General features: G+C 45.2%; 1 protein-coding gene across 1 annotated transcript in view; it reads right to left on the minus strand.

Annotated features, from left to right (window-relative positions):
• Positions 1-23,985, minus strand: part of Ido2 (indoleamine 2,3-dioxygenase 2) — a 47,297-nt gene that overhangs the window by 20,773 nt on the left and 2,539 nt on the right. The window contains exons 2-5 of the mRNA XM_036209302.1: positions 13,851-13,946; positions 9,126-9,245; positions 2,317-2,435; positions 826-840 (exon numbers count right to left, since the gene is read on the minus strand). Of these exons, the coding sequence (XP_036065195.1) occupies positions 826-840; positions 2,317-2,435; positions 9,126-9,245; positions 13,851-13,946 (350 nt within the window). The remainder of the gene's footprint in view (positions 1-825; positions 841-2,316; positions 2,436-9,125; positions 9,246-13,850; positions 13,947-23,985) is intronic.

A 23,985-nucleotide genomic window follows, 5' to 3' on the forward strand; every position in this document is an offset into this window, starting at 1 on the left:
CAAATTCACAATCGTCCTGCCCCCGCCTGCCAGGTGTGAAGATTATGGGTACATGCCTCTGTGCCTGGCTAGAGTCCTAATCTAGAACGAAAAGCTGCCACAGAGCTGAGGCTGGAAGACTGTCAAGAGGGGTCATTTCTAATCAGCCTGACATCTCCCATCAGATTCAAAGCTGATCCGATCAACAAATCCGAAGAAGTAAACACCATGCATCTGGTTTATCTCTAGCAAGCACGAGGGAAGCCAAGACTTGAACCTCACAACATCAAAGCAGTTGGGAGTCAGGCATTGCCATTTGCTATCTGTCCAGCAGAGGTGTGTTTGCTTGGGGAATGATGTCTGCACCTCCCACCTACACTCTCCACAGAGAGGCCAGCTTTGCTCCTCAGGGAAGGCGAAGCCTCTGACTGTAGAGCAGACCTACCCGCAAGGGCCCCCCAGTCCACCAGATGACAAGGGTTTTCAAGGGGACCCTCCTGTCACCGTTGCCTGCCTGCATCTGGCCTTTGTAGTCAGACAGAGATGAGAAATCTCTGTGAGACTGCTAGGCTCCATCACAGAGTCACAGTTCATTGTTTTATGATACGGCACTTTTTACTGTAGATAGACAGGGACATGTGGTTAAGAAAAATTAATCCCCTCGCCCCTCCAAGGTTGCCTCCCTCAGAGCTAACGCTGGGACTATTGAGTCTGTAGCACATTCCTTGGCATTTTCGTGAGTTCTTAGATGGCCGATGCTGTGCTGCTGTCCACAGAGCTTGACATGTTCCCTTCTAGTTTTATCATAGCCTTTAAAGGGAACAGGGGTTCTGACGGGACGCTTACCTGATTTCCCATGGTCTGGTCACATTTCAGTTATTGGCAATGACAAAGAGAAAGGAAAAGAAAAGAAAAGAACAACTCAGTTAGGAACCAGAAATCATCCTTGGAGTTACCCAGACTCACATACTCATAGACACACATCAGCGCATGCCTACAACACCACGCACGGGTTATGATTGGACAGTGAGCCACTGAGTGACAGTGTGACCTGGACCTCAGCTCGCAGTGCCAGTGCCCTGTGTCTGTGCAGGCACACATTCCTTCATGCTTCTCTTCCCCACAATCCCCATGTCAGTGACTCTAACCCTACCCACCTGTTACAGCTCTCGGCTTGCCTTAGATCAGCGTCTGCCCCCTCACCGGGCTTCCCCTGCTGTTCTGGAATTCTCTTGGACACCCATCATGTCCTGTTCTGCCTCAATACTGAGTTGCTTTGGGAGTGTTTCCTCTCTATTTCTTTCATTTCTGCAAAGCACCAAGCTCTGTGTTGACATCTTAAAAGATGTCAGGATCACGTTCACCCAAAAGGATGATGGCAGGTGAGCCCCAGGCCTGCACCTACATCTCAGGGTCCAGCACCTCCCTTGCCGGTTTTTTTTTTTGGGGGGGGGGGCTTTCTCACCCCAGCAGACACATTCTCCCTTTAAATGTCCTGTCTCCTTTTGCCTTGGATCAGAAACCCAGCTTAGTCAACACAATGTAGTCCCCACAATCATCCATGCACATATATGTATTATCTCACCCACCCCAATTCTAAGCTAGATTCAATAGCTTTCCATGCTTACCAAGATTTTATTACTGTCTAGTTGATCAAAGATCAAGCCATGGCTCCCTACAACCACCGTGCCAAGAAAGGTCTCTTTATACGCAGCCTCGATTTCTCCTTTGTGGTTTTAATTTATCACAAAAGTAAATGTTGCCTTGGGTCTACAACCCGAAGCAAATTTGAGTGTGAAAATGACATTTCCACGGATTTGTTGTTTGTGCAAAAGTCAGTAGACAAATGCTTCTATGCCCAGCTCAACTGTGAGATGGTGTAAGCTAGGTGGGATGGACGGCACAGATCAGAATCCCACACACCTAGAATCATTCATTCATAACCATATTGCTCACTCCTCCCTGACACCCAGTCCTAACCTGACTGGAGTGGAGGGCAGAAGGGCTCGTACACCAAATGTGTGCTGAGAAAAAAACAGCACAGTGTGATTATGGAGGAGGCTGAAGTTGAGAAATCCAGATGCGAAGTGGAACCAACACGGAAAAGCATCTGGGGCCAATGTACTTAGAGCCCACAAAGAAGAAAGGTCTGGGGTTTAAATGTGTGTGTTCACTCTTTCCTCAGAACTGTGAAGCAAACGATGACCGTGAATGCACGGCTCCCTATCCAACAGCCCTAAGCCCCTGAGCCTTTTTTGTGAGAGCAGTTAAAGCTCCGGGTCTTCCCATGCCCGAATCTCAGTCCACTGATATCGGAAGAATCCTCTCCCTCCTTACCCTTCTGGGTTCCTTTTGGTCCAGTTTGTCAGCACCAGATCAGAGTGGACCAGGATCGGGGGGAGCCCCAAGCTCCTGGAGACTTCAACCAAAGGAATGGCAAGAGTTCTGGGCAGCACCTTTAGGACAGGAATCCAGGCAGTTAGTATATTCTGTTAGCAGAGGAAATCACCATGGCTGGCTGTGATAAGGGATCCAGAGACCAAGCTTGACTTCCCTGAGTGGTCCACACCAGTACCCTATACATGCTTCCTGGGAGAAACCCAGTGGGAATACTGTTTATGAGAACACATTGAAGAGCCTCAGAAATGGAGGATACTGTACACACAAAGCATAGAACCTCTGAAACCTGTACAAACAAAAGTGTCACCAAAATGTTTAGTGTAAATTGAGGACTAAGAACAAGCAATGTAAATTGCTCTATAGTTAGATAATAGATTATAAATAATATGTAAGATATAAGATATATACACACAGAGAGATACAGGCATTGATCACATGATGCAGAAATGGAAACAGAGATGTAGATGCACATAGATAAAAATAGAGGTGTGTGTGTATGAGAGAGAGACAGAAAGAAAGAGAATAAGAGACAGAGAGACACAGACAGACAGACATGGACAGAGAGACAGAGAGGTGAATGTAGGCACACTCATGCCAAGTTGAGTGTGAGGAGTCAGTGGACAATTTCAAGTAGTTATCCTCATCTTCCACCTTGTTTGAGACACGCTCCCTTGTTCACTGCTGCCTACACAAGCTTTCCTGTAAGGTTCTGGGGACCCTAGCTCCAGTGTCAGGTCTGCTTGGAAGTGATTGCCCCACTGAGCGTCTCCCCAGCCTAGGACTGAAGACAGTTGAAGGGAGATCTGCGGCTGCCATTCTTTCTTCCTCAAAGCTGGGAAAGACGTGTGTTGTAGGTAGGGGACCATTGCAGAGTTTGCAGAGTGTGGAACTCTGTAGCAAGCTTCTGCAGATGGTGGGGGTGGGGAGGATAGGGAAGGTGTGAGGTAGTCACTCAGCTGGGGGGGCTGGTGTGACCTTGGGGGCTGGACATTGCTTCCCTCCTCCCTTCTCTAGCCCTCCTCATAATTCAGGACAGCATATCGCAAGGGAACTCATTACACTGTCACTGGCGTAGGTTCTAAACTTTCCAACATCAGACATTAGACACTTCAGTTCTGAAAATGAGACACAATACGCTATCATGTTAGAATGTGAAGGAGCGCCGGGCCGTCCTTTCTTCCCAGTCTCAAGTGTTTACATGTTGGATGAGAGATGAGATGGGTCAGGCAAAGCAGAACTCAGGCCTCTCACGAAACTGGGTAGCTCTGGAATAAGAGCAATACCTTGCTTTCTGGGAAAGAGAAACGTAGGAAGAGGGAAGAGGAAATAGTTGGAGTTCCTGTTGAATGGTGAAGTATTAACGGAGCACGCACAGGCCCTGGAATCGATCCCAGTGCTCTCAGCAAACATAACACAGAGGAGGAACTCATAACTGGACAGAGTGGCCCACGCACGGCTGTAACTCCAGCTCTTGGAAGGCTGAGGTAAAGGGTTCACAAATTCGAGAACAATTGGGACTAGAGAGTGAGTCTTAGTCTGTTTGGGGCTACTTTGTAAGACCTTGACTCAACAGAGAGAGAGAGAGAGAGAGAGAGAGAGAGAGAGAGAGAATGAGAATTAAATAAAATTAAAAGATTTTTTAAAAAGAAAGAAAATGAAAGGTAATGTTAGTTTCCTCCATGGGTAGAGAACATGGCTTGCATGCCCTAAGGAACAAATTGAAACTTGAAAGTCCTACAGACTTAGATGAAGAATTGATCTAAATGAACAGCAGCAGCAGGCTGGGCAGAAAGCAGTATTAAGGAAATAAGGAGGTGATCTCATCTCTATGTGTCCTGGGCAAAACCCATCTACTTCAGTGGAATCATGTGCTCTGGCCTTCCCACTCTCCTCAGGCTTCTCAGGGCAAAGGAGTTGACCTTGAGCTTGGGACAGCTCCCCAGATGTCTGTACAACACAGTGATCATGAAAATCAAGATTGTAGAGAGCCACGTGTAGCCGCACCCTAAAGATGGCTCTGGCTTCTACCCTCTGCCTTCCCGATGGCAAACACTCTTTAGGGTAAACAGCTCCTTATTTGGCTGTGGCTGGATTCGTGTGTTGCAGGCATATGCGTGAACCTGTGGACAGTGCCCACGTGGCTGCCTGGGGTTGGCAGCCCAGCCCTACTTAGGTGCTGGGAGAGGCTTGCCCCAAGAGAGAGACACAATGCAACTAATCAAAGGTCTGATTAAACTGTAATGAGAAGGATCCCGGTATCGCGTCTTCCTTGCTGGTCGAGGCGGGCGCGACAAGTGGTGGCCTTGTACGGGGTGGGGGGGGGGGGGGGGAACGAACGTATGGGGACAATTACTACGGCTCTCTCCGGATTCAGAACTTATCACAGTCAGGCGGTATACCGGTAAGTCCTCAGAAAAAACTGGGGATCCGCGACAAAAGTGGGTAACGCTCACCTGTAGAAGGGAGAGTGGGATAGCAGAGCTGCGATAAAAGCAGACGGGTAATTCTAGAGCCGTGATAAAAGCGGACGGGTAATTAGACAAAACAAATAGGGAAACCGGAGGGCTGGAGCAATTCTGCAGAGGCTCTGAGAAACCTCTGAGAAACTTCTCAAATTGAGGGAAAAAAAAAAAAGTATACTAACATGGGCGCTTCCTCCTCGCACCCAATTTTTTTGGCTCTTAACGAGCTGCTTCTCTCTAAGAAATTGAAAAAAAAAAAACACACCTTAGAGCGATTTTTGCAACAGTGTGATGTAATTGTTCCTTGGTTTGCAAATTCAGGAAGTCTCACAGTGCCTTCCTGGGAGAAATTGGGAAGAGACCTAGATTTGGATACTGGAGCAGAACGCAGGTGCAGATCACAGTATCATAGCTAGCAAAGATTGGCCTTGAGGTTGGCCTATACAGGCTTCCTCACAAACATTGCAGGGACTGGGTTATGCCAGTGTTCCAAATGTTAGTGCAAATTTGTTAAATTGGCAAGATTCCGAAGGTCACTCTGGGGTTATACAACCCTATGTCCTTGAGCTTCCAGTGTACCTCTGGGGGAGGGATCTTATGAAATCCATGGGCTTTCAGTTAAGTAATGAATACTCCAAAGAATCTAAAAATATTATGAAAAACATGGGGTGTCATCCTGATTTTGGCCTGGGAAAATTTTTACAAGGCAAAAAGGAGCCAATACAAACAGTACCTCGGAAACCCAAACAAGGGTTGGGTTTTTCCTAGGGGCCACTGAGGAGGGCATTTCCATATGCTGGGTAATGGAGGAGCCAGTTTGGGTTCCTCAGTGGCCACTCTCCTCTGAGAAATTACATGCTGCATATCAGTTAGTGAAAGAGCAATTGGAGAAAGGGCACATTAAACCCTCTCTTTCTCCCTGGAATACACCCATATTTGTCATCAAGAAGAAATCAGGAAAATGGAGATTGTTACATGATCTTAGAGCTATAAATGAGCAAATGAGAATTATGGGACCTGTACAGCGTGGTCTTCCATTGCTGTCAGCCTTGCCTGAAAATTGGCCTATTATTGTGGTAGATATTAAGGACTGCTTCTTTTCCATTCCACTGAATAGCAAAGACAGCTTTCACTTTACCGTCCACTAATCATGAGGAACCTGATAAAAGATATCAGTGGGTTGTATTGCCACAAGGCATGGCCAACAGTCCTACAATGTGTCAATTATTTGTAGCTACTGCTTTAGAACCTTTGAGAGCACGTTTTCCAGGCTTGAAATGCCTCCATTATATGGATGATATACTGTTAGCAGCTAAGGAAGAGAGCATTCTTCAAGAAGCATATAGCTCACTTGTAGAACTGCTAAAGCAAAAGGGACTCTGTATTGCCCCTGAGAAGGTGCAACAGAGCAAAGTTGTCCATTATCTTGGCTCTAAAATAACTAAACATCATATCATGCCACGAAAGGTAGAGTTAAGGAAGGATCATCTTTGCACAATGAATGATTTTCAAAAATTATTAGGAGATATAAATTGGATAAGAGGAAGTTTAGGAATGGCCAATTATGAGTTAAAACCATTATATGATATTTTAATTGGAGATGCAGCCTTGGATTCACCGAGGCAATTAACCAATGCAGCCCGAGAAGCCTTAACAAAATTAGAAGATAGACTACAAAGAGCGTTTCTTCAAAGAGTACAAAATAATGATGATATTACCCTGTGCATTCTGCCTACCCAGTTACAACCTACGGGAATTTTATGGCAAAAAGGACCCTTGTTATGGATTTATACTAAAATCTCAACTGCAAAATCAATTGAGTATTATCCTATTGCTGTGGCATTACTTGCACAACAGGGTATTCAGCAATGTTTACAATATTTTGGGACATCACCACAAACGCTAGTTGTTCCTTATGATTCTACTCAAGTCAAGGTATTATGTGCTGCCATAGATGATTGGGCAATACTGCGTTGTACCTATCCAGGACACATAGATTGCCATTATCCTAAACATCCACTATTAACTTTCTTTAAAGAACATCCTGTAGTTTTCCCTAAAGTAACTGCTTCAAAGCCCATTCCAGAAACAAGTGTTATATTTACAGATGGGTCTAAGACAGGCTGTGGTGCTTATATGGTGGATTCTAATGAACCTGTAAATCATCAATTCTTGCCAGGTGCACCTCAACAGGTGGAGCTTTCAATAGTTCTTGAAGTTTTCAAGGCTTGTCCATTTGCTTTTAATTTAGTGTCAGATTCTAGTTATGTTGTTAATGCTTTAAAAAGCCTTGAATGTGCAGGGCCCATCAAATCTTCTAGCCCGGTTAGCTCATTGTTTGGCCAATTACAGAAACTGATCTGGCAACGTAAAAATCCCTTTTTTGTGCAACACATCCGTGCACATACCAGTCTGCCAGGTCCATTGGCTGAAGGCAATGATATAGTGGATCAGTGTACTAGACAGGAATGGATGTTTGTGGCTTCTGCCATACAACGAGCACATGCTTTCCACAAAGAATTTCATGTTAATGCAAGGATATTACAACAAAAATTTTCTATCTCACGTGCAGATGCACGAAAGGTGGTACTAGATTGTTCCCAACGTGTCATTTTTCATCATCCTTCTAGCTTAGGAGTTAACCCTCGCAGTTTGCTCCCCCTAAAAATATGGCAAATGGATGTTACACACATCGCTGAATTTGGACGTGTCAAATATGTACATGTATCTGTTGATACCTGTTCTGGAATCATTCATGCCACCCCAATGGCAGGAGAAAAAGCCTCTCATGTCATTGCTCATTGCTTAGAAGCTTGGGCAGCATGGGGTAAGCCTCAACAGTTAAAGACAGACAATGATCCTGCATATACCGGACAGAAGTTCGCTTCCTTCTGTCAACAGATGAATGTGCAACTTGTACATGGCCTACCATATAATCCACAAGGTCAAGGCATAGTGGAGTGTGCTCATCGCTCCTTGAAGGAGTTGCTTCAAAAACAAAAAGGGGGAATAGGCTATGGCCATACCCCTAAGTACAGACTTTCTCTTGTATTATTCACTCTGAATTTTTTGAATTTGGATGCTTCCAATTGTTATGCTGCAGATTTATCTAAAAAGTTGTCTAGTTATCTTTTAGGCAATTGGACCAGAGAGTTTGATAACCTGATGGACCAGCTGAGAGTGGCTATTGTCACGGTGAATTCGACTCGAGTGGATACCGGACTGGTGGAGGGATTGTCTTCCTGGATTGCTACAGCCATGGATCACATGAAGGAGTGGGCGGGAATAGGAGCCCTAGTAGGTTTACTGGTGCTCACCTCCCTAGTATGCTTGTGGTGCATTTGTCGCATTAGGATCTCACAGCGTCGCCATGCAGCCATGATTGTCCAAGCCTTTGATGCAGGACAGTCTCCCCAAGCCTGGTTGGCTACTTTAAAAGATATTTAGGCACAGGATGCGAGGCCTGCGCACTGCACTTGAGGTTATGATATGCTGACCTCAAGAAGAGCAAGTCTGATTGCATGTGGGTTGGTACCCTAACTCCCACCTCTGTGAAAAGGGTATCAGACGGGTCTAGTGTTCTCTGGGTGGACGACGCCTGGACAAACATTAGTACATGTTCCATTTTAGCAGAGATCAGACCTCTACTCTTGCCTGTTGCTTTGTAAAACAAAAAGGGGGAAACTGTAGAGAGCCGCGTGTAGCCGCACCCTAAAGATGGCTCTGGCTTCTACCCTCTGCCTTCCCGATGGCAAACACTCTTTAGGGTAAACAGCTCCTTATTTGGCTGTGGCTGGATTCGTGTGTTGCTGGCATATGCGTGAACCTGTGGACAGTGCCCACGTGGCTGCCTGGGGTTGGCAGCCCAGCCCTACTTAGGTGCTGGGAGAGGCTTGCCCCAGCGAGAGAGACACAATGCAACTAATCAAAGGTCTAATTAAACTGTGATGAGAAGGATCCCGGTGTCGCGTCTTCCTTGCTGGTCGAGGCGGGCGCGACACAAGATAACTGATGTCTTTAGAAATACAAAATTCTTCAAGGTGTTTTATGAGTTCCTGGGATCTAAGGAAGTTTGTCACACATTTTTGGAATGGAGGGTGTCAAGAGCCTTTGGAACTGGCCATTGGTCTAAAAGAAAATCAGCTCTGTAGCAGGGGGAAAAAGTCCTAACTCTTTCCCTGCCTTCTGATTTTTGGAGACTGAGCAGTGGAACCTGGGGCTGGTGGCTTGATTCTTGGTACAGGGACTCAGGGATCACCTGATAGGCCTCTCCTCGCCTCTCACCTTTTGGGGTTGGGTCTCTCCTTCTTGCCAGACGAATCCCATGGTGATAGCGGCCAGTACTAGGTGTGCCAGGCGTTGCTCCCGGTACCCCTTCAGGAACCTGCAGTCCAGGAGGGGCATCTGTTGAAGAGATGTTAAGATCAGCGGCTGAAAAACTGAAGGGTGGGGGACTAAGACAGGGGTCCCGTGACTTGAGGGTGACTTAGAACGCTGTTTGGCTTTCACCAGACATCTAAGTGGCTTCGTGCACACCCACTTAACCCAGCTCTTAAAGCGATGCAGTGTGGGAGGTGCAATGTCTTGGGGTCCAGCATCCAGGCTGTACCCAGTTTGTGCCCAGGCTCTGGTCTTCATCTGTTGCTTTGGGGGTCCCAGCAGAGTAAGCATCGAGGCTGAGATAACTGGTCCCCCATACTGGCCGCATCATATCTACTGGCCCCTAGCTTTTCAAACCCTGTAACCTTGTAGCAGCTTTAAAAAGAGCAAGGTCCAAGCCAGGCGGCGGTGGCGCATATGCCTTTAATCCCAGCACTCAGAGCCAGGCGGATCTCTGAGTTCGAGGCCAGCCTGGTCTACAGAGTGAGATCCAGGACAAGCACCAAAACTACACAGAGAAACCCTGTCTCAAAAAACAAAACAACAACAACAACAACAAAAAAAGCAAGATCCAGTGGATTAGGGATGTAAACTCCCTACAAAACCAGGGCTCAGCTGGGTATAAGGCTCGCACGAGCCCTCGTAAACCACCACAACCCAGCAAGATGAGGTGGCGGGGCTTTCCACCCAGCTCCGTCCCCACCTCGTCCCATGGGAAACCACAGCTTCTGGTGACCAGCTTCCCTGTCCTGCCCGGCTGCCACCGGCTCATCGCTCATCCCTTTGGCACTCCCCCGCATCGCTGCCTTTGCTCCACAGGCGCCTCGGAGGGCAGGCGCCACTTGGAGCTGCTGGGGACACCGGCTTGCTAGGGCTGGGCTGGACCGTGCGAGCAGAGGGGGCGCAGAGCCCTTCCTCCTCCCGCCGCTAGGGGGCAGAGTCTGCCTGCAACTGCGGTGGCGCAGAGGCTGGCAAAGGAAATAAACCTGGTACGCAATCCGCGAGGCTTCATTTAAAAAAGCAGTGTCTGAATTAGGACTCTGAAGGCCCCATGCAGCAGCCAAACTGTCTCAGAGGCATTTGCTAGGGTCACAGAATCAGGAAGAAATGAGGCGGTTCTGTGGACTGACCACAGCCCTGCTCACTTTGAATAACGAGCCACAGGTTTTGTTTGAAAGTTTCCAGTCGCCGCAGTTTTTAAAAATCAAAAAGAACTAAAATTAGTCTTCATAATGTACTTTGTTGAGTCAATGTATTGTGTATTTTAATAGGTAATCAGTATAGAAGTCTTTCAAACTCTTGAAAATCTATTCTGTGCCTTCTCGCTTTGTCCTTGGCCACATCTCCAGCATTGAAGGACACCTAAGGGACAGCCTAAGTATAAGGATCAAGGTCCACCGGAAGAAGGTTTTCTCAACATTTCAGGCTTGCTGGCCCCGCCTTCTAAACACACGGATGATTAAAAAAGCAACTATAGGGGCTGAAAAATAAAATAATTATCTTTGTAGTTAATCACTTGGCCTATACAAACAGCGGCAGGTGGTTAAGGAGAACCCTATACACCCCTTATCTTCCCGAGCCGAAAGCACTGGCCACACATTCTGGAATTTCCCATAGTTCATTTTCTTTTTCAAGTTCAGCTCTGCTTTGGTTTAGAACACAAAGAATTGGGTGTCATTGTCACATTTGCGGACACACACACACACACACACACACACACACACACACACACACATTACTTCTTTCCCTAGCATTTGCTTGTTGGAAAGGCTGCTTCTTCAGCTCCACATGGGTTTGCTGGTGCAAACCTGATCCTGAAGAAAGGCTGCCTTTCACTTGCCTTATTTACAGCTCTAACTGTCCAACCGAACTCTCTGTAAGAAACAATGGTATCTCTTTAAAAAACACCTTTTTAAACTTACAAAGTAATTGAAATCGGCTGTACAATGTCAGGCACATACAAGCGAATACACATACTTTATAATCAGAAAATGGCCTCTTTGGAATCCGTACCACACCAGGGATAGAAACTGACATTAGAAATGTAGCGTGCCGGCCCAGTGTCTGAGGCTGTGTGTTAATTATGCTTTTGAGCTGCAAATTATTTCAACTGAGTGAAAAATATAACGCTGATGTTGTGAGTACACTGACTCCCTAAGGACATTATTGGATTGTGTATTTAACCAAATATTATAGGATGTTGTTTGATTATGTATTTAACCTGGCAAATTTAATCTCAATATTCTTTTCTCAGAACTTGGCAAATATTCAGGGGCTCTCTAAACCAGCTCTGCCACCCTGCTTACTCCTACACTGGGGCACTGAGTATTTCTGACGCACATGAGGTACTTTGTATGCAGCACTTCCTGAACTTATTGAAAAGTATACTTTGGGCTGGAGAGATGGCTCAGAGGTTAAGAGCACCAACGGCTCTTCCAGAGGTCCTGAGTTCAATTCCCAGCACCCACATGGTGGCTCACAACCATCTGTAATGAGATCTGGTACCCTCTTCTGTATACATAATAAAATAAATAAATAAATCTTTAAAAAAAGAAAAGCATACTTTGATACAAAGTCTAGCAAGATGAATATGCACAAGACAGGATATTTGTTTTTATACAGAATGGAATATGAGTCTTTATGCTGACACACCTACACTTCTAGCATTCTGGAGGCTGAGACAGGAAGACCTCAAATTTGAAGCCAGCCCAGGCAACATGTTAAGACCCTCTCAGAAGGTAAAAATGTATATCTCTATTTCTATCATTTACATATGTATGGATGTTAAGCACACATTCACACGAAGTAGATGTTCAATAATTCTGCATACATATACTCCCATACACTTTCTGTTGCTCCGTAAACTATAGGGCAAGATGTATAGAGTGGCAGAGACATGGACACATGCCTACGTGGCCACTTACTAGCTGTTCATTTTTATTGATTTAACAAGTATGTTTATTAATGGAGGTCCGGGGGGGTCACCTTTCATCCTACTCATCTTTTCTCTTTTATTCACTATTGCTATTAAAATGGCTTCATGAAATGGCCTTGTGTATTCATTTTTCATTTTTTATGCATATTTGATATCTTCACCTTGCTTGTCACACAGAACTGTCCTAACTGTTTGTCCCACTGCATCCTGGCTAGTAACTAGCTAGTCAGTATAAAAGAGGGTGGGCGAAAACAGAAGCATTGGTTTGTGGGTTTCATCACAATGAGAGACCCTCTCCTGACTGGCCCTTCACCTTCCCTGCCCACGCACATCTAACATGTTTGTGGATTCCAGATTTCAGCTAGAGAGAGAAGCATGTATGAGACTTTCCCTTTGAGGGTGAAACATCTTGTGAGGAGTTTTAGGGAACAGCATGTACGTTCTTCAAACCCACAACTTGATTCAGGGTAATATGCTCACTGTAGGTGTTTTTCCAGGGGACATAGATCAACATTAGTTCTTTTTTTTTTTTTTTCTTGTTCTCCACCTTATTTTTTTTTCCTTTGATGTGTTTATTAGTATAGTGTTTCAACAGTGTGTACAAACCACCTCTGTGAGCCCTTTCCCAGGCAGACTTTGCATGAGTTTTGTGCAAAAATAAACTAAAATAACTCTTTGGGTTGCACTTTCTTACACGGTTCAGTTTCAACCTTGAGCCTGAATGGGGGTTTTAGGGGGAGGGGATTTATCTAGGGTGTTACTGGGGCCTGCTGCCTGTCCTGATTTCTGGATATCTTGTCAGGGCCATTCGATGAGTGTTTTTAAATCAATTCATAATTAGACATTAAAAGTCAGCAAGAAGGTCCTGGAAGGTGGAGTGCCTTCTTGTGTCTCTGAAATCCTGCGGCTTTTGTCTGACAGATGGAGCCGGAAAGGGAAGTAATATACAGATATTGGGTGTTGTTCTATGGCAGGAACTGTGACAGGGTCCTGACAAAGGCCATTAACGTTCACAACAATGAGATGAGGGCTTCCTCCATTTCTCAAAGAAGGAAGTGAGATTATGAGGCTCTCTCAAAGTTTCATGCTTACTATGAAATTCCTGAATCAAAGCATGTTTTCCTAGTATGCCTTCTGGAGGGGCGTGGCTCCAGGTTTCCCAGGATCAAGAAGTCAAACTCTTCTGTATTTCTTTTTGAGGGAAATTGTTTACTCTGCCACAGATGTACCTCATATACTTACATGCATGCAAATTTTAACGTGATGTTTATGGATTTCATTACTTCTCCAGAGCCATGGCTGACCTTGTGTTTATCAATCAGAAACACTTATTATTCAGCTAATATATGACACAGTAAGGCCAAGCTAACCCACTCAAAGGTAGCAGACCACCCACCATGTTTGGGACAAGCTCCCTGAGAATTTCCATGCCTGTCTTCCTCATTTTCCCTTACTTTATTCTCAATTCTCATCTATAATCATTTTTACACAAACACATGATGAGAACTTGATACGTTGTGGGGGTTGTTTTGTGCAAGCCTGGGAAGACAGATTTGATGACAATCTCACGGCAATGATCAGTCCCTGTGTCCAGGTCAACGGTCTGGCTCCCACAAAGCTGAGCAGACAAGGTCTACGAAGATGGAAGAAGGGTGGCTGGCGACGGGTGTGAAGAGAAGAACAAAACAATGTACCTTGTAGACTTGGGCCTGGAGCTGGTGGCTCTCAATTAAGTGAGGAAGCTTGTTGGAGATTTCCATCCAAGGCCTGTAGTGATCAGGAAGTTCTTTCTGCATTTCAAATAGAAAACAGCTCAGTAGTTCAGATCTCCCTGGGAAGCAGCTTTGGAATTCTCTTCCAAATTCAGGTCAGCCCAGGTGTGCAAACAGAGCTCACTACAAGCCTGGCCTCAGGCTAGACTAACCCTGCAGACGCGCAGGTGACTAGCACACAGAGCTTGTGCTCCTCATATCATATAGCAAAGGAACGGAAAGTGCAGGCAAATGGGCCCTGATGTAAATCCCATGCTTCCTGCTGGTGTGTGTCTGTGAGCTCGGCACTCTACCGAGAATGGATGTGGTTAACTCTCTCGCCTGCTATGGGAGTGAAACATGAAAATGGGCCTGGTTTCGAAGTCCAAGTGTGACTTTTTTTTTTAATCTTCATTTTTATTTTTGTATTTGTAGTCTTTTGAGACAGAGCTTTGCTATGTAGCCCAGGCTGACCTTGAACTCACAATTCTCTGCCTCAGCCTCCCAGGTACTGGGTTGTAGATATAAGCCCTCAAGTCTACAGTCTTATTATTATTATTATTATTATTATTATTATTATTATTATTATTATTTTGAGACAGTCTCTGTGAATTGCTCAGGCTGCCACTGACCTTATGATCCTCTTCTTGTGGCTTCCAGCATAGCTGAGATTGAGCCACGCGGTTCAGCTACATCAATGTCTAAGAATCAATTTATACTGAAATCCATTCACTCCCATTTGTCTATGACAGCTTTTGCAAGCTAGCAGTAGACCTGAAAAACTGCAGCAGAAAGATGCATGCTATCCAAAGAAAGTTTATTTGGCATTTCAGAAAATGTTTGCCAAACCTGGGTGGGGCCCAGTGGCTTTTCAGTGAACGGGTTGTCTAAATTCAAGTATGGCCTCTGAGTTACAGAGAAGTGGGATGAAGATCATGACCATGTTTATGAATTGAGTGACTGTGTAACAGGTGAGAACACAGAAAGGAAATGTGAATAGAAAGCAGAGTAGACAAAGAGCTGGTTCTCAATGGATCGGGCTTACATCTGTAGAAACTAACGCTATGTACCAAGAAGTGTGCGGTTCAGAAAGAAAGTCACTAAAAGGGAAACCAGAGGGTGTGGTCGGCCTTTCTGAAGCTGATGAGAACTGAAACAAGAAGCAAGTCTAGGTTAGCACACGGGGGAGTATTTACAAGGCAGATACAGTCATGGACTCCATCGGCACAGATAAAAAGCAAGTTCTAGAAATTCAATGAGCCATCCAGAAAGACCACAGGGAAGTCAAAACTTAAGAGGATTTTATGAAAGGCAATAATCAGAAAATCAACGGCATCAATATAGAGTTAAAGTGGGGCTACCCCTTAGCCACAAAGCAAGGCAAGGAAATGCATGCTAGATTCTCTAGGTTTTGTTGTTATTGTTGTTGTTGTAGACATTGAGGTCAGGGTCTTGGAAACTGAGTTCAAATACTCCTGTGCTAGGGAAGTGCAGGAATAAGTGGATGGACTTTTTAGGGGAGTTATTAGTGAAAAGGTGCTTGCTTTCACAGAAGTCTTCTAGAAATAAGTGCAGTGAGCAGTTCACAGTCTGCTGCTGTAATAGGAGCAAGGGGAAGGAAGAGAGGGTGTGCTCAGGGCAGCAGGGCATGCAGAAGGGGAGAAGGAGCTGGAGGGAGATGCATCCTGGGAAGATGAAGGAGGGAGATGCATCCTGGAGGGATGATGAAGAAGGGGGATGCATCCTGGAGGGATGATGAAGAAGGGGGATGCATCCTGGAGGGATGATGAAGAAGGGGGGTGCATCCTGGAGGGATGAAGGAGGGAGATGTATGTTACAGGGATGAAGGAGGGAGATGTATCCTGGCAGAAGCAGAAGCAGGGGCTGGAGGCTTGGCATCCTACGGACCCAGTTTCTCAGCTCCCTGAAGTGAAGTTGATCAAGAAGACAGAATAGAGAAGGGTAAGCATTATGCTAAGACCCTGAACAATGCGACAACATGGAAGGAAACTGATAAGCCAGGAAGTTTGACAGTCCACATTTGAAGAAGTAGCGATCAACATGAGAGCCACATATCACTTGTGTGTTGGTGGGGGAGAAGGGGAGGCTTTTCTCATGAACATCAGCATCTCCCAGGATTCTGGGCTCACAACTCCTGCTTAACCCACAACCCCAGTATTTCCAACACCTTGCCACAAACTCTGAAATGTTTGGACTTCAATTAGTCTTTTCTTTCCTTTCTTTGACGCTGAAGTATTTGCAAACTGGAAGCCTTGAATCAAGCTGCATCAGGAAGGGTGGCCGTAGCTCCAGACAGATGGCGGTGCTGCTGGGGAAGATCTGCATCAGACTCAGTCATAGGTCTCACGGCCCTGCCTACTTCTGGGAGGCAGAGTCTATGTTGCTCCACTCACCCCCTACCCAACTCCACCCAGCCTTTGTCCTGGACGGGAATCATTGATGGTGTCATCGTCTGCACGAAGACAGCTACAGGTGCAGAACTGAAGAGAGCTGAGTTGAAACTGATAGACATTTGGCAGCAAGAGAAGGTAGAGCACTTGCCTGGTACTGTGAGCCTTGACTCTCATCCTTAGCACTGGAGGGAGGGGCAGGAGTAGATGGCAGAGAGATAGAAGAGAGGTGATAGAGATAAATAGATGATAGAGATAGAGATGTTGACAGAGAGATAGATAGATAAATAGATAGATGGACGATAGATAGATAGATAGATAGATAGTAGATAGATGTAGATAGATGATAGATAGATAGATAGATAGATAGATAGATAGATAGATAGATAGACAGACATAGATAGATTGTAGATAGATGATAGATATAGGTCAATGATAGATAGATAGATAGATAGATAGATAGATAGATAGATAGATAGACAGACAGATGACAGATGGTAGCAGATAGAGGGTAGGTAGATGATAAGTGATAGATGATAGATAGTGATAGAGAGATTGAAAGATAGATAGATTTATGCTGGTTTATCTGTGAACTGGCAACTTATTTCAGCTCATTGGTGTAATTCGTACATTTCAGAACAGATTTGGACATAGCAACTGAAATGGCAGACTAGCATATCTCCTGTTTACTTTGAAAGACAAAACCACACATGTGAAGTCACGAAGACTCAGAAGCCCCCCTGAGTGGGCAGGATGGAAGAAAAGCTGTCACTAATCACCACCCATACCTTTTCTTCTTTGGTACCTAAAGAAGGAATCCCCCACTTAGAGTTAAATTAAGCCTGACTGGATTCTGCCTTCCTAGCTTATGGCATCTTAAATCGTTTATTTCTTAATATTGAAACTCTAGAGTAGAGTCTAATTTTTCCCATTAGATCCCAGAGGAATGTTGCCCTTCTTCATTTCCAACGTCTGGTGTTTGGACTCCTATAAAACTCAACAAATCAACACAACCACAGAGCTGTCCAAGTGTGGTCAGTGGCCACAGTGCCTGGATCCCTTGGGAACTGATCAACCCGCAGCCGCTTGGCCCTCACCCCAGACATACTGAAGCCAACACTCTGTGGGCGCCCTGCAGTCAGTCACCCACCAGCTAATGCTGACTCAGCCTGCGTTTGCAACCACTGTCAGGGACCAAGCCTGGCAAGTAATCCCGATGGGGAAGAAGGGCTTGAAAGGGATTTTACAACCTGTTTAAAGGGGACCATACCTCAGCCATGAGTGTTGCTAGGCTCCCTGGCCTCTCCAATTCTTACCCAGGAGATTTTTAAACATTCCTCTCATACAGCACCACAACTCATTTAAAATGCGTTTTGCCCGCCAGCCTTTCCACTAGAAGAAAGCACAGACTTGTGTTAGTCACTCTCCATTGCGAGATTTCATGTTGCAGCATTAGCGACAAGGGCAGCAGGCAAGATTCTCGTTAGATGGCAGACATCTTCCTTGACGTCAGTTCATACCCTACCTGCCACATGCATTTAATTAACTGATTAATCTTTTTCTTCCCCTGAGGGATGTGCCTTCGCCCTTTGTTGTCTGATGTCTGAGGTCTCTAAGTTCTTAGACGCCGGTCATTCCTCTCAAGTCTGGCTGTCTAGGGAATTTGTCTTACAAATTCCGACAGGTTGTTTCTTCACATCTATCTCTGCCTAGCATCAGGGAGCCTAGAAGCAACTGTGAATGGTGTGGAGAGAGGAAGAGAGAGAGCTTTGGGGACTCTGGGATTTGGCATTTTCTGAAGTCCAGAGGGGCCCTGGAAGCTTGCCGGACACCTACAAATTCCCCACAACGGAGCCTGCTACTACCTGTAAGATGACATAGAGTGTGGTCTGGTTAGCCCCTGACTCAGACCTAACAGCTATATGAAGCTGGGCATGATGGGAAGTGTTAGCTCATTGAAAAGCACCTGCCTAGCATGTGCAACAACAACAACAACAAATAATAATAAATAATAATAATTGAAAACCCAAATAAACAAACAAAAAAGAAAAAGAACACTTTGAGTACAAAGGGCAGGAGAGAAGCATCAGTACTATAGCCGACCCAGAGAACTTCTGCCCAGCTCTAATTTACTTTCCTTTCGTAAACCAGGTGGCTCTTCAGGTAGGTTGATCAAGACTAGTTAGATCTAGGGTTGGGGATTTAGCTCAGTGGTAGAGCACTTGCCTAGCAAGCACAAGGCCCTGGGTTCGGTCCTCAGCTCAAAAAAAAAGACTAGTTAGGTCTCAGATAAAGGGTCAGAGTAACTACTAAACATCTCTAACTTCATTATAATAAATGCTACATCGCATGCTCCATGACACCCTCAGTAACACCACAGTTAACAGTTGCTAGGGGAGTGACCAGAAAGAGCCATAAAAGATAGGAAAAGAAGGCTAGACAGACGTCCCCACAGGTAGTACTGATGACCTGAGCTCATCCCGAATCCCACAAGGTGGAAGGAGAGAACCAGTTCCTGAGACAGAAGCACGCTGTGGTGTCGGCATTCATTCTGAGTTAGTGTGTGTGTGTGTGTGTGTGTGTCTGTGTGTGTGTGTCTGTCTGTCTGTCTGTCTGTCTGTCTCTTTCTGTCTCCTTCCTTCCTCCTTCCCTTTCTTCCTCTCTCTCTCTGCTTCTGTCTCTCTGTCTGTTTCTGTCTCTATCTCTGTCTCTCTGTCTCTCTCTGTCTCTCTCTGTCTCTCTCTCTCTCTCTGTCTCTCTCTGTCTCTCTCTCTCTCTCTCTCTCTCTCTCTCTCTCTCTCTCTCTCTCTCTCTCTCTCTCTCTCTCTCTCTCTCTCTCTCTCTCACACACACACACACACACACACACACACACACACAGTAAGCAAACTTTTTAAAAAGAATTGAAAAGATGATGATGGAATTCCTGGGAAATCTCCATCTAGTCTCAGAAAATACTTGACTATGTCTCAGTACAATGCCTCCTGTGTATTAGCCTAACTCCCCAGCCCCAGTCGCTTTGATCCTATGCCTGTAACCATTAACAGAGCATGAAGTTAGCTTGTGGGTTTACCTCCCACGGCTCCCATTCTTAGTCAAAGATAAGTCTTTGCTACTCAGCTGCTGTTCAGTCTTGTTAATGGCTTCCCAGTTCCTAAGGAAGTAAAGAATAAGGTCTTTGGGTCAAAACTGCTAACCAGGTTTTTAAAAAGCAGAAACTCTGTAAAGTAGACAGTAAAAGAATCCAGTTCTTACCCTCCCATTTAGAATAACAACACTTGGAAGGTTCTGTGTGATTTGTGTTTTTCCTAGTATGTTATATGACCTATGCAGCACACAGATCATTATCAATTTGTTACTATTCTTATTTTTAAATTTTAGATTTCTGCAAGTTTAAAACTCTTTTCCCAAGATTTAAGTAATTGTATTTTTTTCTTTCTTTTGTTTTGAAACAAAATATCACTGTGTAGTCTGGGCTAGACTGAAACCTAATATGTATCCCATTTAGAGGGTCCTCAAATTCATGGGAATTCCCCTGCTTCAGCCTCCTAGCTGGTGATTACAAGTGTGCACTGCTACATAGTCAGTCACTGGATGTTGTGTGTATTTTAAACAGTATTCCTAATGGGAGAGTCAAACAGACCAATATTTCATTCATTTCCCTGAGCTAACATCATGCTTAGAAAATCCCTCTCTTCCCAAAGCCATCTCTGTACATTGTTTTGAATCTTCTTACTGATGCTTATCTTTAATCCATCTGTGTTTGTGTTATGGGACTTCTGTTCCATGATCCCCATGATCTATGAAACATAGAAAGTCAAGCAGTTAATACTGACTGTCAATTTGACGGGGTCTGGAATCACTGGGGAGACAAGCTTCACGGCACGCTTGTGAGAGGTTATCTAGATTAGATGAACTGGGGTGAAGACCTGCCTTAACTGTGGGTGGTACCACTCTACAGGCTGGGGTCCTAGACTATAAAAGGGAGAGGTAACTAAGAGCTAGCTTTCAGCTCTCTCTGCTTCTTGCCTGTGGCTGCAACATGGCCAGATACCTCAAGCTCAGGCCACCATGATTTCCCTCCTGATAGACGTATGTACCCTTGAACTGTGAAACAAAACAGACCTTTTCTTCCTTCCGTTCCTTTTTCTGGAAGTGGGGTGAGCAGAGATAATGAAGTCTTTGGCCATTCTCTCTCTCTCTCTCTTCTCACCCTTTCCTTCTCTTTCATTTTTGGTTTTGGAGACACGGCCTCTTGCCTTACCCTCCAGAGTGCTGGGATTTTAGTTGTATACCATGACAGGCTCACATTTCTCTTTATAGCAATCAATGTCCCATTTTATGTTTATTTATCATTCAAAGTAAACTTTTAAAAAGAAAAAGACCTTTACACAGTTCTATGTACAATATAAAATGTGTGCCAAGAATACACTTAAATCATTAGTACTGAATAACCAAGACAGTTAACTTGATTCAAAGAGCTCACGAGTGTTATTGTTTAGAGAAAGGATACTGGCATAATGTTTGCCAGGCTAGCATACAACCAAATGTCTTATAAAGCATTATACCCACAAGCATGGTGTTATAATTTCCTAATTTCTTTCTTTTTATTATTATTATTATTATTATTATTATTATTATTATTATATTTTTTTGAGGCAAGGTTTTACTATATAGCCCTGGCTGGCATGGAACTCACTATATAGACCAGGCTGGTCTTAAACTCACAAAGATCTACCTGCCTCTGTCTCCTGAGTGCTGGGATTAAATATACATGCTACCATGCCCACCATCTGTGCTGGTTAGTTTGGGCCAATTTGATCAGAGTGGCCGGGTAGGCAAGTCTGTGGGGCATTTTATTGTTAGTGATGAACCTAGGACGGTCCACCCCACTGGGGGCGGTGCCAACCCCTGGGCAGGTGGTCCTGGAAGGCATAACAGGATAGCTGAACACTAGAGAAAGCCGAGGAGTAGCACCCTTTCAGGTTCCACAACAGTTCCTGCATCCAGAGACCTGCTTGAGTTCCAGACCTGACATCCCTCAATCATCTATTGCGATGGGGACTCAGAAGCCAAATAAACCATTGCTCCCAAAACTGCTTTGGGTTGGTGTTTTGTCACAGAAACCAAACAACAGACTAGAGCACCCTCTCTGTGAGTCACTCCGCTTGTACCCAGAGTATCTTGTAGCTAGGCAAGGGTAGGGAAAATGAAATGGGCTGGGAGGTAACAGTTCAGGGAAATGATGGTGGAGACAGAGTCAAGTTCACTGCCAATGGCTCTTTGCGGAGGGCTAACAGTATTGTAGTGACGGTAAGTTCAATTGGCAAAAGAAGAAACGTTGGTTCCAGGCTTAGGACCATGTGATCTCGTTATCATAGTATTTTATATACTATAAGAAAGCATAATACTGTTAGGTTTCAAACCTGGGACAAATGGCCAAGGTGCCTATTTAACATATCAAAGAGGACCTGGCTCCCAGCTTCCCCTAGCATCCCTCAGTCCTTACCTGTTAAAGGGCCCTCCTGGCTGGCATGCCCCGCCCCCTACCCTAAATTCTCCAGCCAGAGGCTGGGCTGCCTTTCCTAAACACCCTTCCCTATATAATTCAGCCATTTTGCTTACCAATTCTCTCTTTTGGGCCTCCTGGCTACTGTACCTGGTTCCTTTGCTCTTCGCCTCCCTCCTCCCCCGCTCCTCACAGGGCTCAGGATTGTGTCCACTCACTCCTGACTCTCCTAGATGTCTCTGCCTCTACCTATGTTCTCCCTTTATCTACAGTAAACTTTCTCCTCTACCATACGTAGGAGTAGTCATGTCCTTTTCTTTTTTATTTCTCCTTTCTTTCTTTTCTTTCCTTCTTTCTTTCTTTCCTTCTTTCTTTCTTTCTTTTCTTTCTTTCTTTCTTTCTTTCTTTCTTCCTTCCTTCCTTCCTTTCTTTCTTTCAATCTTTTTTTTTTTCCACTCAGGCCTGACTTCTTGTTTCCCCATTGTCTACAATCCTTTTAGTTTCTTAATACTGGCACAAAAACTCCATACTTTGGGGCTGGAGAGATGGCCCAGTGGTTAAGAGGATCCGGGTTCAATTCCCAGCACCCACATGGCAGCTCACAACTGTCTGTAATTCCAGTTCCAGGGGATCAGACACTCTCACACCAATGCACATAAAATAAAGTTTAAAAAATATTCTTAAAAAAACCCTCCATACTGTGATAATTATATTCTCCTTTATTTCCATATGCATTTTCCAATCTTGGTCAATGTTAACCATTATGCAATCTGGCCTCCTTGTCTCTATATCTACAGTGGATTCACTGTGTTTCAAGTACCTATTCTGCCTAGTCAGATGTGCCCCAGAGGCCATCCATGATGACCTCACATTTCAGGGCAATGTTAGAATTCTTCTTTTCTGTCTTGTCTGAAACATACAGCCTTCTGTGGCAACTAATTTTCTACCCTTTCTTCTAACCAGCCATGGCCCAATGCTTCAACCAAGAGCCTAATTAGCATGTCTTCTGAAGGAGAAGGTACAGGTTTGTTTTCCTGGACGGCATCCTCATGACCATTCCTGCCCCATCATTCAGTCTACCCCAGTGGTACATGTACAGTGTCTTCTGACTCTCAAGTCCAAAGGCAACTCCAATTCCCCAGACACCAAAAGGCAGTCCAAATATCCAGAAATAGACTCAACCTGGACTGCAGAAGGATTTCTGGTACTTAGATAAAAGCCAGCATTCCTCGGGAACTTGTGTAACTGGTTCCCCTCTACCTGAAGGAGCCTTCCCTTATCTCTGGCAGAAGGGACATATGGCTACCTGTGGCACCAGGCACCTTCAGTATGACAAGTACCTGTTAATACATTTCAAAGTGCCTTAGCCCTTCCCACCCCTCCCCTTGCCTCAGCTCCCTCCCCCAGCTACTCATTCTCCCTATGCCCCTGCTGTTCTTGCTACATTATCCCCCGACCACCACCACCACTTCAGCTCTGCTCTACTCCTGCTTCTCTGTGCTGTCCCTATCCTCTGGCCTCTGCTGGGCCCCCTCTCCCAGATAGCCCTGGCCGTGTCCAGTCTGCTGACCACATTCACTCCTTTCTCTCTTTGCTCTAGACTCTTGCCAATGCCTCTGGCTGTTCTCTCTCTCTCTCTCCTATGTACAACAACAACAAAAAATGTCCCCTTAACAAAACCATGCAGTGGCCATCTTATCTTATCAATGTATCTACCTTCCTTTATCTTTGCCCTTAAACTACTTTCCAGCCCTTTGAGGAGGTTTTGTTGGCGTGGCACCTTCCTAGCTGGCTGGGCTAGCTCCTTGTTCTCCTAGTCAGCAGTCCAGCGCTATAGCCCCGGAGCCTAGAGTCTGAATAAACAGGGTGGGGCTCAGCATTTGGGTTGTTTAAATATCTCCTAAAGGTTTCAACACACCACTCAGGAACCACTGCTCCAACCAGCCCTGCCCTAAGTGCTGTGTGAGGAAATGTCTCAAATAGCGGTCACATTGTGTTGATCATGAAGGCTGTTAAATCAGTTTCCAGAGCCTGGCATTGCTGGTCTCAGCTCTGCTGCAGCCCCGCCTCTGGCGACCTCCTCCTGTGACTCCTCTCCTGCAAACTGATTTCCTTGTGAGTCTGCAAAGGTATTTTGCTGTTCTCCCTGACAAGCACA

The sequence above is a fragment of the Onychomys torridus genome, chromosome 17, assembly GCF_903995425.1.
Source record: "Onychomys torridus chromosome 17, mOncTor1.1, whole genome shotgun sequence".
Classification (NCBI taxonomy): Eukaryota; Metazoa; Chordata; class Mammalia; order Rodentia; family Cricetidae; genus Onychomys; species Onychomys torridus.